At 40.4% G+C, this 16,211-nt stretch overlaps 1 protein-coding gene across 4 annotated transcripts in view; it reads left to right on the forward strand.

The window, feature by feature from the left end:
* cep78 (centrosomal protein 78) overlaps positions 1-16,211 on the forward strand; it is a 117,442-nt gene that overhangs the window by 61,535 nt on the left and 39,696 nt on the right. For 3 of the 4 annotated variants that reach the window (XM_073070405.1, XM_073070414.1, XM_073070431.1), the window contains 2 exons: positions 5,089-5,197; positions 12,590-12,607. In XM_073070405.1, coding sequence (XP_072926506.1) covers positions 5,089-5,197; positions 12,590-12,607 — 127 coding nt within the window. The remainder of the gene's footprint in view (positions 1-5,088; positions 5,198-12,589; positions 12,608-16,211) is intronic. The other variant, XM_073070422.1, reaches the window with a different exon arrangement.

Genomic DNA, 16,211 nt, shown 5'->3' on the forward strand with positions numbered 1-16,211 from the left:
TCCCTCTCCCTTCCCCAATCCCACCTTCACTCTGTCTCCTCTTCTAGCTGCCTATCACCTCTCATGACTCTGCCTTCTTCTACTACCCATAGTGCTTTCCCCTCAGATTCCTTCTTCACCTCTCCTGCCTATCCCCTCCCCCACCCCTTGATCTTTCCTCTGATTGGTTTTCCACCCTCCCCCTCACCTTCTTTATAGTGCCCCTGCCCCCTCTTTCTTTAGTCCTGACGAAGGGTCTCGACCCGAAACGTTGACTGCTTCTTTCAACAGATGCTGCCCGACCTGCTGCGTTCATCCTGCTTTTTTGTATGTCTTGATTTGACCACAGCATCTGCAGCGTACTTTGTGTTAATTATCCATCACTGCTCTCTGGCATCTCCCATCCAGCCACTGTTGAATCCATTTTACTACTTCAATATTAATGCCTAACGATTGAACCTTCCTAACTAATCTTCCATGTGGAACCTTGTCAAAGACCTTACTGAAGTCCATATAGACAACATCCACTGCTTTACCCTCATCAACTTTCCTAGTAACCTCTTCAAAAAATTCAATAAGATTTGTCAAACATGACCTTCCACGCACAAATCCATGTTGACGGTTCCTAATCGGACCCTGTCTATCCAGATAATTATATATACCATCTCTAAGAAAACTTTCCATTAATTTACCCACCACTGACGTCAAACTTACAGGTGGATAATTACTAGGTTTACTCTTAGAACCCTTTTTAAACAATGGAACCACATGAGCAATACGCCAATCCTCCGGCACCATCCCCGTTTCTAATGACATTTGAAATATTTCTGTCAGAGCCCCTGCTATTTCTACACTAACTTCCCTCAAGGTCCTGGGGAATATCCTGTCAGGACCCGGAGACTTATCCACTTTACATTCTTTAAAAGCACCAGTACTTCCTCTGCTTTAATCATCTAGTTTCCATAACTTCCCTACTTGTTTCCCTTACCTCACACAATTCAATATCCTTTTCCTTAGTGAATTCCAAAGAAAAGAAATTGTTCAAAATCTCCCCCATCTCTTTTGGCTCCACACATAGCTGTCCACTCTGATTCTCTAAGGGACCAATTTTATCCCTCACTATCCTTTTGCTATTAATATAACTGTAGAAACCCTTTGAATTTATTTTCACCTTACTTGTCAAAGCAACCTTGTATCTTAGCTTTTCTATTTTCTTAAGATTCTTTTTAGATTCTTTATATTCCTCGAGCACCTCGTTTACTCCATGCTGCCTATATTTATTGTAGATCTCTCTCTTTTTCCGAACCAAGTTTCCAATATCCCTAGAAAACCATGGCTTGCTCAAACTTTTAACCTTTCCTTTCAACCTAACAGGAACATAAAAGACTCTATACCCTCAAAATTTCACCTTTAAATGACCTCCATTTCTCTATTACATCCTTCCTATAAAACAAATTGTCCCAATCCACTCCTAAATCTTTTCGCATCTCCTTAAAGTTAGCCTTTCTCCAATCAAAAATCTCAGCCCTGGGTCCAGACCTATCCTTCTCCATATTTATATTGAAACTAATAGCATTATGATCACTGGACCCAAAGTGCTTCCCAACACATACCTCCGTCACCTGACCTATTTCATTCCCTAACAGGAGATCCAACCCTGCCCCTTCTCTAGTTTGTACCTCTATGTATTGCTGCAAAAAAACTATCCTGCACACATTTTACAAACTCCAAACCATCCAGCCCTTTTCCAGTATGGGCTTCCCAGTCTATGTGTGGAAAATTAAAATCTTCAACCTTGTGCTTACTACAAATATCTGCTATCTCCTTACAAATTTGCTCCTCCAATTCTTGCTCCCCATTAGGTGGTCTATAATACACCCCCATAAGTTTTACTACACCTTTCCCATTCCTCAATTCCACCCAAATAGTCTCCCTAGACGAGCCCTCTAATCTATCCTGCCAGAGCACCGCTGTAATATTTTCTCAGACAGGCAATGCAACACCTCCCCCTCTTGCCCTTCCGATTCTATCACACCTGAAGCAATGAAATCCAGGAATATTTAGTTGCCAATCACACCCCTCCTGCAACCATGTTTCACTAATAGCTACAACATCATATTTCCAGGTATCAATCCATGTTCTAAGCTCATCCACTTTTCTTACAATGCTCCTAGCATTAAAATAAATGCATTTAAGAAATTCTCCACCTCTTCCTCTCTGTTTATCTCTAACAGTACAAAGAACTTTACTGTCTCCACCTCTTTATCCCTAACGGTGTAAACAACTTTACTATCTTCTTTTTCTTCCTTCTCCCCTAAATCTTCGGTCTGAGTGCTTCCCTTCTCTATCACCTGCCTATCCTCCCTCACGCAGTCTACAAGCTTTCTCTATTTGTGAACTAACCTCCTCTCTCCTAGTCTCTTCAATTTGATTCCCACCCCCAACCATTCTAGTTTAAAGTCTCCCCAGTAGCCTTAGCAAATCTCCCTGCCAGGATATTGGTCCCCCTTGGATTCAAGTGCAACCCATCCTTTTTGTACAGGTCACACCTGCCCCAAAAGAGGTCCCAATGATCCAGAAACTTGAATCCCTGCCCCTTGCTCCAATCCCTCTGCCACGCATTTATCCTCCACCTCATTCCATTCCTACTCTCACTGTCGCGTGGCACAGGCAGTAATCCCGAGATTACTACCTTTGTGGTCCTTCTTCTCAACTCCCTTCATAACTCCCTATATTCTTCTTTCAGGGCCTCTTCCCTTTTCCTACCTATGTCATTGGTAGCTATATGTACCATGACCTCTGGCTCCTCACCCTCCCACTTCAGGATATCTTGGACGCGATCAAAAACATCCTGGACCCTGGCACCAGGGAGGCAAACTACCATCCATGTCTAACACAAAGTTCACTGCAGATGCTGTGGTCAAATCAACATGTATAAACAAGCTGGAGGAACTCAGCAGATCGGGCAGCATCCATTGAAACAAGCAGTCAACGTTTCGGTCTGAGACCCTTTGTCAGGACTGAAGAAGGAGGGAGCAGTGGCCCTATAAAAAGGTGGGGGAAGGGGGATGGTGCCAGGTGAAAAACGAATCAGAGGAAAGATCAAGGGGTGGGGGAGGGGAAGCAGGGAGGAGATAGGCAGGAAAGGTGCAGAAGGAATGTAAGGGGAAAGCACAATGGGAAGTAGAAGGCGGCAGAATCATGAGAGAGGTGATGGGCAGCTGGAAGAGGAGGCAGAGTGAAAGTGGGATGGGGGAAGGGAGAGGGAGGGGATTAGCGGAAGTTGGACAATTCGGTGTTCATACCAAGGGGCTGGAGACTACCCAGATGGTATATGAGGTGTTGTTCCTCCAACCTGAGTTTGGCATCATCATGGCAGTAGAGGAGACCATGTATGGACATATCTGAATGGGAATGTGAAACAGAGTTGAAGTGGGTGGCAACCGGGAGATCCTGTCTGTTGTGGCAGACGGAACGGAGGTGCTCGACGAAGCGGTCCCCCAATCTGCGTCGGGTCTCGCTGATTGTAGAGGAGGCCGCACCGGGAGCACCGGATGCAATAGATGACCCCAACAGACTCTCAAGTGAAGTGTTGCCTCACTTAGAAGGACTGTTTGGGGCCCTGAATGGTGGTAAGAGAAGAGGTGTTGGCACAGTTGTACTACTTACGCTTGCAGAGACCATCCGGGTCTCCTGACTGCGTCCACAGAATCGCCTATCTGATCCCCTAATTATCGAGTCCCCTATTACTACTGCCTTTCTCTTCCTTTCCCTACCCTTCTGAGCTACAGGGCCTGACTCTGTGCTGGAGGCATGGCCACTGTTGCTTCCCCCAAGTAGACTGTCCCCCCCCCCACCCCCAACAGTACTCAAACAGGAGTACTTATTGTCAAGGGGTACAGCCACTGGGGTACTCTCTAATGCCTGACTCTTCCCCTTCCCTCTCCTAACCGTCACGCACTTGTCTGCCTCCTGTGGCCCTGGTGTGACCACCTGCCTGTAACTCCTCTCTATCAACTCCTCACTCTCTCTGAGCAGACAAAGGTCATCAAGCTGCAGCTGCAGTTTCCTAACATGGTGCCTTAGGAGCTGCAGGAGCACCTGGCACAGATATGGATGTCTGGCAGGCTAGGAGACTCCAGGACCTCCCACATTGGACACCGAGAACAGCAGACTGCCCTCACACTCATAATTCCCCCTTTCCTCAAATAACAGGAAAAATTGAAAACTAGAACTACCTTCCCTCGCCTGTTTCCACCTAAGCCCATTGAGCCAAAGCCCTTAAGCCTTCACTCTGCTCCCGACTCACTCTGCTGCTGGCAAACTACATGGCCCGCTGTATAAGGCTATGTTCCTTTTAAACCTTCCATGCTTCAGTTCCCGATATCACACGCCTGCGCAGTCCCGTCTCTCTTAACCCCAATGAGAAGAAGAAATCAAAATGGCTCCCACAGCACTCCCGTCCTGATTCTCAGACTTGATATATGGATAGGTGTTAATTTATTGAAACTCCTATGAAATTTCTTTGGAAAGTTTGCTGATTAAGGGTGCCTTTTGTTGGCTTTCTTTGAAGTTTCCAGAATATTTTGAACTAGAAACCTCATTAGAACATTAATGTGTCAACTACTTGGGAAATGATATATCAGCTTTTTTCATGGTGAAATATTGTTATTTTTCTGTTCTGATTGTTAACCTTGTGCACTTTTCCAGAAGCACAACAAGTGAACTAAGGTTAGGGAGCTTAATGAAGTGAATTCAATTCAAAATTGTTTGTCTTTTGATCTGTGTTACTTCACTGTACCTGCCCAGATGAATGACAGTAGGTCTGAATTGTTGGGCTTGAGATGTTGCATAGATAAGGAAGTGTAAGGCAATAGAGGATAGATAAAAGGATGAGAACTTCCATTTGGTAAAATTTGTGGAACCAAGAAACTCAAGGGTAATGAATGAATATGACTTGAGTTAAAGTCATATCTTTTATACAATTTCTTTTTAAAAATGAATTTGCTCCAGCATTTTGTATTAGAACTGTGCTTGTTGAATAGATGTTAATTTAGCGATCATGAAATAATTACATTATGAATATTACATTTGTCTTTTGAAAACTAGTACAAATGGCTGAATCTAGCATCCTCCAGAGAACATGCTAAACAAAAGCAAAGAAGGAAAACGATAATGCTGGGACATGGTTTAAAAGGAAAAGCAACTATTCGTATAGGTAATTACTTTTATTTTCCAATTAAAATAGGCATTTTTATTCCCCTCAGGAATTTTTGTAATGAAATATTAAAAATGTGTCATGTGAATGTAGTATTGTTTAAATGATTAATTTGTCGATTCACATTCACAATATCATGTCAAAATTGCACCATCATTTGTTTATTAAGGAATGCTTTGTTCCGTAAAGTTTAAGTTCAAAGTAAATTTATAATCTAAGTACATATACATCATCATATACAGTCCTGAGTTTGATTTTCTTGTGGACATACCCAGTAAAGCCAAGAAGCATAATAGAATCAGTGAAAGACTGCACCTGAAAGGATAGATAAACAGCCAATGTGCAAAAGACATAAATTGTGCAAAAGGGAAAAAGAAGTTGATACAATTGAAGAATTTTAGCAAATATTGTTATTTGGTTTATCCAGTTGTTACTAGTTTTAGTTTCTAATTGAAATGTCTGAATTTGCATTAAATAGTTGACTTTTCAAATATTTATACAGTTCCATTTCAAAAACCATTTGCCTTGGCTCTAATAGGTCTTTCTAGAATCATAATCAGGTTTATTATTACTGAGACCCTGGAGTCAAGAGATGGGGGAGATCTTAAATGGATTTTTTGCATCTGTATTTACTCAGGAGATGGACACAGAGTCTCGAAGTGAGACAAAGCAGCAGCTAGGTCCTGAACGCTGTACAGATTATAAAGGAGGAGGTGTATACTGTCTTGAGACAAATCAGGGTGGACAAATGCCCAGGGCCTGACAAGATGTTCCCTCAGACTCAGTGGGAGGCGAATGCATAAATTGCAGGGGCCCTAGCAGAGATATTTAAATCATCCTTAGCAACAGGTGAGATACCAGGATTAGAGGGACAGCTAATGTTATTCTGCTGTTTAAGAAAGGCTGTAAGAATAAACTAGGAATTTGTAGGCCTGTGAGCCTGAACTCAGTAGTTGGAAAGTTATTGGAAGGTATTCTAAGAGTCTGGATAAATGATTATTTGGATAGACAAGGATTGATTAGAGATAGTCAGTATGGGTTTGTAAATGGTAGGTTGTGTCTTGTAGAGTTTTTTCAAGAAGTTAACGGGAAAGTTAATGAAGGTAAGGCAGTAGATGTTGTCTACGTGGACTTCCACAATGCATTTGACAAGGTCCTGCAGAGGAGGTTGGTCAAGAAGGTTCAGTTGCTTGTACCCAAGATGAGGTTGTAAATTGGATTAGGTATTGCCTTTGTGGGAGAAGCAAAGAGTGGTAGTAGATGTTGCCTCTCTGACTGGAGGCCTGTGATGAATGGACTCCTGCAGGGATTGGTGCTGGGTCCGTTGTTGTTTGTCATCTATATCAATGATCTGGAAGGTAATGTGGTTAACTGAATCAGCAAATTTATGGATGATATAAAGATTGGGTGTATAGTGTACAGCTAGGAAGACAATCAAAGCTCACCGCAGGATTTGGACCAGGTGGAAAAATGGGTTGAAAATGGCAGATGGAATTTAATGCAGGTAAGTGTTGTGTTGCACTTTGCAAGGACCAACCAAGGTAGGTTTTACACAGTGAGCGGTAAGGCACCAAGGAGTGCGGTGTTGGGATGTTTTGTTGAAGTTGTAGAAGGCATTGGTGAGGCCTAATTTGAAGTATTGTGTGTAATTTTGGTCACTACCTACAGAAAAGATGTAAATAAGATTGAAGAAGTGCAGAGAAAATTGATGGGACTGGAGGATGAGTTATAAGGAAAGATTAGGTTACGACTTTATTCCTTGGTAGGGTAAATGCAAGCATGCCTATTCCACTGAGGTTTGGTGAGACTACAACTAGAGGTCATGTGTTAAAGGTGAAACGTTTAAGAGGAACATGAGGGGAAACTTCACTCAGAATGGTGAGAGTGTGGAGCAAGCTGCCATCACAAGTGGTGGATGCGATTTTGATTTCAACTTTCAAGAGAAGTTGGGATAAGTATGTGGATGAGAAGCATATGGAGGTCTCTTGTCCGGGTGTAGGTTAATGGGATGAGATAGTTTAAATGGTTTGGCGTGGACTGCATGGGCTGAAGGGCCGGTTTCTCTACTGTAGTTTTCTGTGTCATGAAGTTTGTTGTTTTATAGCAACAGTACAGTGCAAGGCAATATACAGAACAATTATGCAAAGTAGTGGTACTCAATATATTTCTGGTTTCTGTCAGAGAACTGTTTTTACTCTTGAGCCCCTATCTTAAAAAATCAATAATAATCTGTTATTTTACAGCCTAGACTGTCTTCCACTTAAGATCCAGCATCTGAGTGGTAAGACTTCCATCAAAATAGGTTAATTTAATATGTTTGTCTCCTAAGTCCCAGCTCTTAGTTCCTAAATGTTGGGAAATGTACAGTAGGTATAGGAAATTAACAATGCAGGTCAGTCCATAAGTGTCAGAGGTTTAACTTTGTGCAAATTTGTGAAATTTATCTTTGTGCAGCGGGGGGAGGGTGTTCTTTGAAGTAGAAAGAGACCATTGCTATTAAGGTAGCACATCTGTTGATAAGATAACCAGAGATCTATTGTAATGAAAGACACCAAAACAATTACTGAAACTTGGGAGTGGAATCTAGTTCTGCCATTTGCACAAATGTTGGACTTTTGAACTTAATAATGTAATTGTATTTGGCTTGTATGTAGGGATGTCCATAAGTCGAACATTAATAACCTGTGGGCAGCCAGTACTTTTTTGATCTAGTCCCAGTAGAAAAAATAATGTGTTGGTTGATAAATGTAATTCTTGGTATCGTTATGTCAGTTTGTACTAGAATAATCTGTTTCACAGCTTTCTCAATTTAGGTTCTGACAGGACTTTATTTAAGAAGTTGAGTTGAAAATAGTTTTATCTTGTTTAGGTACCTTTTTGGAGACTAATGATAAAAATAAGTCAAAATCAGCATGGTTTCTGCAAAGGGAAATCTTGCCTGACAAATTAGAAAAAGTAACAGGGTAGACAAAGGAGAGGCAGTGGATGTCAGTTACTTGGATTTTCTGAAGGCATTTGATAAGGTGTCACACAGGAGGCTGCTTAACAAGATAAAATCCTATGGCTTAATAGGAAAGATACTGGTATGGATAGAGGAATGGCTGACAGGCAGAAGGCAGCGAGTGGGAATAAAAGGTGCCTTTCCTGGTTGGCTGCCAGTGATTAGTGGTGTTCCTCAGGAGTTAGTATTGGGACCACTACTTTTCATGTTGTCAGTGATTTGGATAGTGGAATTGATGGCTTTGGGGCAAAGTTTGCAGATGATACGAAGATAGGCAGAGAGGTAGGTAGTGCCAAGGAAGCAATGAGATTGCAAAGGGACTTAGACAGATTGGAAGAATACGCAAAAAAGTTGCAGTTGGAATAGTGTTGGGAAATGTATGATAATGCATTTTTGGTAAAAGGAGCAATAGTATGGACTATTGTCTAAATGGGGAGAAGGTTTAAACATCAGAGGTGCAGAAGAACTTAGGAGACCTTATGCAAGACTCCCAGATGGTTGAGCCTTTGGTAAAGAAGGCAAATGCAATGGTGGCATTTATTTCAAGAGGAATAGAGTGCAAAAGCAATGAGATAATGCTGAGTCTTTATAAGACACTATTCAGGCTGCACTTGGAGTAATGCCGACAGTTTTGGGCCCCATATCTTAGAACAGGTGTGTTGTCATTGGGGAGAGTCTAGAGGAGGTTCACAAGGTTGATTCCAGGAATAAAGGAGTTAACATATGAGGAGTGTTTGGCAGCTTTGAGCCTGTACTCACAGGAATTTAGAAGAATGTGGTGGGGGTGTGGTGGAATCTCATTGAAACTTAACGAATGTTGAAAGGACGAGATGGGGTGGATGTGGAGGAGATATTTCCTATGGTGGCGGTATCCAGAACTTGAGGGCTCCACCTCAAAATTGAGGGGTGACCTTTTAAAACAGAGGTTAGGAGGAATTCTTTTTTTAGCCAGAGAGTAGTGAATTTGTGGAATGCTCTGCCACAGACTGCAGTGGAAACCAATTCCATGGGTATATTTAAGGCAGAAGTTGATAGTTTCCTGATCTGTCAGCATCAAAGAATATGACGAGAAGGCAGGTGTATGGGGTGGAGTGGGATCTGGGATCAGCCATGATGGAAAGGCAGAGCAGACTCGATGGTCTGTATAGCCTAATTCTCCTATATGTCTTATAGTCTTTTGTGTTATTATTTGTATATAGGTAGTTTCCTCAAACACGGCACATAAAAAGATATAAACTTGTCATGTAATTTGTTGTTGAAGCTAGTTAGATGTGGAGAAAGCCACAAACATTTTGGTCTGATTTGGATATTAGAGCAGGTGCAGCTGTGGTTGGTCCAGGGAAGATATCACGATTTGGTGATGGAAATTAGTGTAATTTGGAACAGCAATGGGTGGAGAGGAAGTAAGCATTGTGATTAAGCCAGAAAAAAATTCTACTGCAGTTCAGGGTTAACCTCCTAAAGAAACATGATGGACATTAACTGTAGGTGGCTCCAAATTCTGGACTGCACAATTTAGGTCTGGACATGCTGGTCTCCATTAAGTCTCAGTGTATTCATTATGTTGACAGGAAGCATTCATTGTTTATCAGAGAGATACAGCTGAATTTAGCACCTATCATGTCTTTATATGTAATTCACAGATAATTGCTAACCTTAGTAATGAACATTGTGAGAACATGATTAAAATTGGGGGTATGTAATGTATTTGAATGATAGAATTTATTTGAATTTATAGCTTGATAGAATTTGAACACCAGTGCTTTTCCGTGCTTTTGGTTCTCGTGATCTTGATCCGGAGGTTCTTCAAACATTGGGAATGAGGTATAAAACTTAGTGGTTACACTGTTTTCTTAAGTGTTACAAGAACAAAGACCAAACAAAGAAAAGACAAAGAAAAATAAATCATTGTCGTCTTATACTCAAACTAGAAATAAGCAATATTCCAGTGACAGCAGTTAATCTATTAATTAGCCAGCTTCAAGTGTCATGACACCTGCAGAAAAACTGAAAAACTTCTAGAAAAATACAGAATTGGCTATGCTACAATTACTAGAAATTTTACTGATGTATATAGGTGGTTATATAAAATTCATAGACGAGTATTGGAAAGTTAAACTGCAAGGAGCATACAAGAAAAATAACAGTTCTACACCCGAATCTAACAGTTCTTGGTTATTTTGTTGACCTTAAGTCCATCTGTTTGGCCAAAGTTTTAGGGTGGTTTTCAGCATTAGAAGTTTTGTATTAATTCTTTATTTCTCTCTCTAATGTTTTTTAGGGTTTTGGTGGTGCCATACATGTTGTAATGAGAAACAATACAACAAAATACACATTCTTTGTGATTTTATACAAAACAGAAGCATTAGTTTCTCAGACAAAGGGAATAAAAAATAATCACTAGTTTTGCATTATTTTTATTTTCACCATCATCAATTTGAGAATTACTTTTGGGTAAATAAATATCTTTTGGCAGTTAATGTTATTGTTACCTTTTTTAATGTGACCTGAAATATGTACCACAATTTCAGAAATTTTCTATCTACAAATCTGTATTAAAAAGTGAGAACTGGTGTCTTTATGGGAAAAGACCAGTCTTTTACTTTATTTTAAAGTTTATTTACAGAATGAGGGTGTCACTTGCAAGGTCAGAATTTATTGTCCATTCCTAATTATGGTGGCAGTGAGCCACCTTCCTGAATAGCCATAATCCCTCTAGTGAAAGTACATTTCATTTTGTTGCCTAGTAATTTACTGGATTTAGCCTGAATGGCAAGATTGGAACAGAGATTCCCAACTCAAGCTATATGTGACCTTCAGAGAAACCTACTTTTCTTTTGCCCTTCATGGGGAAGGGAATTGTGATAGTACAGTTAGAGCAGCCTTGGCAAGTGTTGCAGTACATTTTTGCAGATGATATTTAGTGCAGCCATAGTGGTAAAAGTGATGAGTGTTTAGGCAGTAAGGGGATGCTAGTTGAGAAGTTAGCTTTGTCTTGGATGATGTTGATCTCCGGAGTTTTGGGACTACTTATCCAAGCAAGTCAAGAGTATTCCATTAAATAACCAAATTCTGTCTGGAAGATAGTGGAGAGATTTTGGTTATTTACTTGCTGCAGGATACCTATTCTCTAATTAGCCAATGGTTGGGGCCTCTATGATAGTCATGCCAGTGAATGTAAGTGTAGGTGGGTGTACTCTTATTTAGAGCTGGTCACTTGGTTGACTCTTATGTGATGGAAATTTCACTTAATATTTATTATTAACCCATGCTTGAATATTCTTTGGGTTTTGCATTTATTAACCGGATAATTTTCTAAGTTGTAAATAGAATTGTGCTGTCAATGTGCTATCATCATATGTCCCCATTTCAGACATAATGAAAGTAAGATAAAGCAGCTGAAGATGATTGGGACTTTGTTTTGCTGTCGCCCACTGAAACTGGGAGGATTGATTTACAACACTCACAACTATTTTCTTTTCGTAGGGTGAAACTCCAACCATTGGAAACTTTTTCTATTAAGCCTGCTGACTTGAGTTTTAATGGCCTTTATATTGCCACAGATGATCAAATGCCCTGATGTCAAAGATGTTAGTCTCATCTTTCCTCTGGAATTCACATTTTTGGTTCCTATTTTAACCAAGGCTGTATCAACATTAGAGTTGAGTGGTTCTTGTAAAAATTCAAACTGGACATCAGTTAGCTGATTTTAAGTGCCACTTGGTCGCACCATAAAAATGTTTGTATCACTCTTGTTGAGAGTAGATGGCAATTAGCCAGATTAGGGTTTTAGGACTTTTCCTGAACAATATCTGGAAAAATTTTCACATTGTTAGGTAGATACTAGTATTATAACTGTTTTGGAACACTTTATTTAGTGGTATTGCTGATTCTGCTGCCTAAGTCTTAAATACTACAGCCTGCTTGTTGTTAGATCCATGAATTGTTGCTGTCGCTAATGTTTTCAACTTTTTTTGGTATTACATGGAGTAAATTGAAAAGATTGAGGACTGACTTGAAGATCTCGGTAAGGAGTTCAAATAGATCATTTACTTAGTGCTTCTGGCTGAAGATGGATGCCTTGTCCATGGCATTCACAAACAGGGCCCTACCAATTTTGGTGATGGATATGTTCTTGGAGTTACTTCTTCCCATTAGCTCAGAATCAGGTTTTGTATCACAGGCATATGTTGTGAAATTTCTTGTTTGGCAGTACATTTCAATACATAATAAAAAAAACTATAAATTACAATGAGAGTTTGTGTGTCTGCATATTGAGAAATCAGGATTGCCTTTGCACTTCTAATATTTTCTTCTGCATAGGTGGCAGCAAACTGATTTTTTCAATGCCTAATTTTACTGAAATTGTTTTGTTTCTTTTATTGCTGCAGTCATTTGGAAATATGGTGGTAAGAAAATAATTCTTGGTATAATTTCATTAATGGCAACATTCTTTTCAAATAAACACATGGTTAAAAAGCAAAAGAGCTGCAGATGCTCTGCATTTGAAATACAGACAAAATTCTTCAAGTACTTGGCAAGTCACTCAGCATTTCTGGAGAGAGAAATAGATTTTTACCTTTTACCTCGATGACTTTTCATCAAACTGAAGAAATTCACATGAATAATAATCAATCTGAAATATTACTTCCAATTTGAAAATCTCCAAAGTTTTTATTTTTATTTCATATACTGTTATTTCTTTAACAAAAATACTTGCTGAAAATCTTAATTGCTAAATGCAATGTTATTTTGAACCATCAGTTTTTTAAGTTTAGAATTTAAATATTAATTATTTGCAGCACTGTAGGAAAGTAGATTCACTATGCCTTGATTCTACAATGTGGTTCAAATGATCAGCCATCAGTTATCTGGGTCAATTCTTAATTTTTAACCAACAAGCGTCTCAAGAAATTTAGCATTTAGAGCATGAACTATTTAATCTATAACCGGATAAGCTATCAAAGTACAGAGAGCTTCTTTGAGTACTTTGTACATTTTCCGGTTAACGATTTGCCAGGGCCAGGTCGGTTAACCAATTGTCACGAGCGGGCCACCGGAGGAACTGTCCGAGCCGGGCTGCTGGTTAAGTCTTTGTCTGGGTCTGCATGCTCATCGGATTGTCAGGATGGTTAACGTACCATTCTGTGTTTGCAGTCTCATATAATGTGGAATTGGGCATAAGTAGTGTGAGGATTTCTGGAAACGGTCATTTTTAAAATTTTATGCTATATTGCAAATTGACCAAATAATGGAGTATATTTGAATTTCCAAATACACTTTTGCTCAAGAACTTAAAAATTAGCATAAAAAGTTTCATGAGTATTAATCTTTGAATAATTTTAGATATCATTTAGTGAATTTAAAGTGTGCGCACTTTTGTCCTGTAAAGGCAAATAGCATAAAATATGAATTAATTGGGCAGCAAACAATCTGCTAGAGGAGTTCAGTGGGTTGAGAGAAAGAAAGGAATTATCGTTGTTTCAGTTTGAAGCTGCATATCAAAATTGAGAAGGGAAATGGTCAGCATCAAGTGGAGAGGGGGAAGGTGAGTCGGAAGCTAGTTGCTTGTGATTGGTGGACCAAGATGGAGTGAAGGATGACTGGCAGAAGGAGCTAGAAAAGGAAGGGAGTATGAGGGATGGAATTACGAAATGGAGGCAGACAAGGAAGGGAGAAATTTGGAGCTCAGAAAGGAAAGCTTGAAAGTGGAGACAACAGCTGAAGGGTGATAGACAGAAAGACTAATGATAGCTGTGCTGGAATCTAACAATTTAGAAAAATGGCCATTGGAAACTTCAGGGTGGAATGAAAAGTGGAAGGGGGAGGGGAAATGTGTACAAAACTAGGAAGTAGAAGGGGCAAGAATGGGTAATGACTGGAGGGATTATGAGAAAGACGATAAAAATAGGGAGACGAGCTGGGTGGGGTTATGGAAGATATGTAAGGGCATCTGAGGGCTACTTGAAATTGGAAAATTAGATGTTCATACCATCAGGCAGAAAATGAGGTGGTGTTCTTTAAATTTGCATTGGGCCATATACTGTTGGAGATGGCTGAGGATGGACAGGTCAATGTTGAAATAGGAAGGGAATTGAAATTGTATGTAACGGTGAGTCAGGAAGGCCATTGTGGACATGCTTAACAGATTGGTCTCCTAGTCTGTGCTGTTGACTTACAGGAGGCCTCATGGAGAACTCCAAATGCAGTAGCTGAGGTTGAAGGAGATGCATGTGAACCTTTTCCTCAGAATTAGGTTTATCATCACTGGCAGATGTGAAATTTGTTTTATGGCAACAGGACAATACAAGACATAAAAATTACTGCAAGTGACGAAAGTAAATAAATAGTGCATGAGACAAACAACAAGGTTTGGAAGGGCTGTTCAGATCTTGGATGGTGGTAAGGGAGGAGGTGGAAGAGCATGTGTTATATCTCCTTCAGTTACAGTAGAAAATACCACGGGTCAGGTTGGATTGAGAGGCCAAGAAGTCATGAGGGGAGTGGTCCTTGTGGGAGGTTGGTAAAGGTGAGGATGAGAAAATGTTTTTAGCCATGGTATCTCCTTGCAGATTGCAGAAATGATGAAGGAAGTGGAATATAAAAAAGAAAGGATTTAGTGCTTTCCGGGTGTATATGACGAGTAAACTTTTCTCAGGCTTCAAGTCAGGTACAGGTATTGATTATAACTATAATCAATACCTGTACCTGGCTTGAAGCCTGAGAAGAGTTTATTCAAATTTGAATGTACTTTCAACTTGGAGAGCTTCTGCCTAACCATACTGCATAGGACAACTTGTTTCTGACCTGTGCTTTAACAGTGGAGTGCAAAGTTCAAGAATGAATAAAAGTTCAGATGCTGGTGTATCTGACCTGCTGTATCACGTATTAGTAAACTGAGCTGAGGGGACAGAGACATTTGGTGCATTGTTTTTCAGTTTTAGACCAAGGATGTATGGCAAATGAATGGAATTGCCAGACTTGAATGTAAGTGCAGTAAGTGGATTGGTATGTAAGTAAAAATGATAAATAAGATGCTTGCAAATGATGTGCTCTGATAAATGGTAGGCAGAAAAGATGAAAGCTTTGGATTGCAGAAAGATAAAGGTGGCCTGCTCAGTTGGGCAGTAAAGTGGCAAATAGAATTTATTTCAGAGAAGTGTGGAGTAATTGCCCACAGAAGGCAAAGAGTAGTTGTAGATGGGTCATATTCTGCATGAAGGCCGGTGATCAGTGGTGTGCCTCAGGGATCTATACTAGGACCCTTACTCTTTGTGATTTTTATAAATGACCTCGATGAGGAAGTGCAGGGATGGGTAAGTAAATTTGCTGATGACACGAAGATTGGGGCTGTTGTGGATAGTGTGGAGGGTTGTCAGAGTTTAGAGCGGGACATTGATAGGATACAAAACTGGGCTGAGAAGTGGTAGATGGAGTTCAGCCCAGATAAGTGTGAGGTGGTTCATTTTAGTAGGTCAAATATGATGGTGGAATATAGCATTAATGGCAAGACTCTTGGCAGTGTGGAGGGTCAGAGGGACCTTGGGGTCCGAGACACTCGGACACTCAAAGCTGCCAAGCAGGTTGACTGTGTGGTTAAGAAGGCATACGGTGCATTGGCCTTCATCAATCGTGGGATTGAGTTTAAGAGCCAAGAGGTAATGTTGCAGCTATATAAGACCCTGGTCATACCCCACTTGGAGTACTGTGCTCAGTTCTGGTCGCCTCACTACAGGAAGGATATGGAAGCCATAGAAAGGGTGCAGAGGAGATTTACAAGGATGTTGCCTGGATTGAGGAGCATGCCTTATGAGAATAGGTTGAGTGAACTCGGCCTTTTCTCCTTGGAGCGGTGGTAGATGAGAGGTGACCTGATAGAAGTGTACAAGGTAATGAGAGGCAATGATCATGTGAATAGTCAAGAGGCTTTTTCCAAGGGCTGAAATGGCTAGCACGAGAGGGCATAGTTTTAAGGTGCTTGGGAGTAGGTACAGAGGAGATGTCAGGGATAAG

The sequence above is a fragment of the Hemitrygon akajei genome, chromosome 2 (genome assembly GCF_048418815.1).
Source record: "Hemitrygon akajei chromosome 2, sHemAka1.3, whole genome shotgun sequence".
NCBI lineage: Eukaryota > Metazoa > Chordata > Chondrichthyes > Myliobatiformes > Dasyatidae > Hemitrygon > Hemitrygon akajei.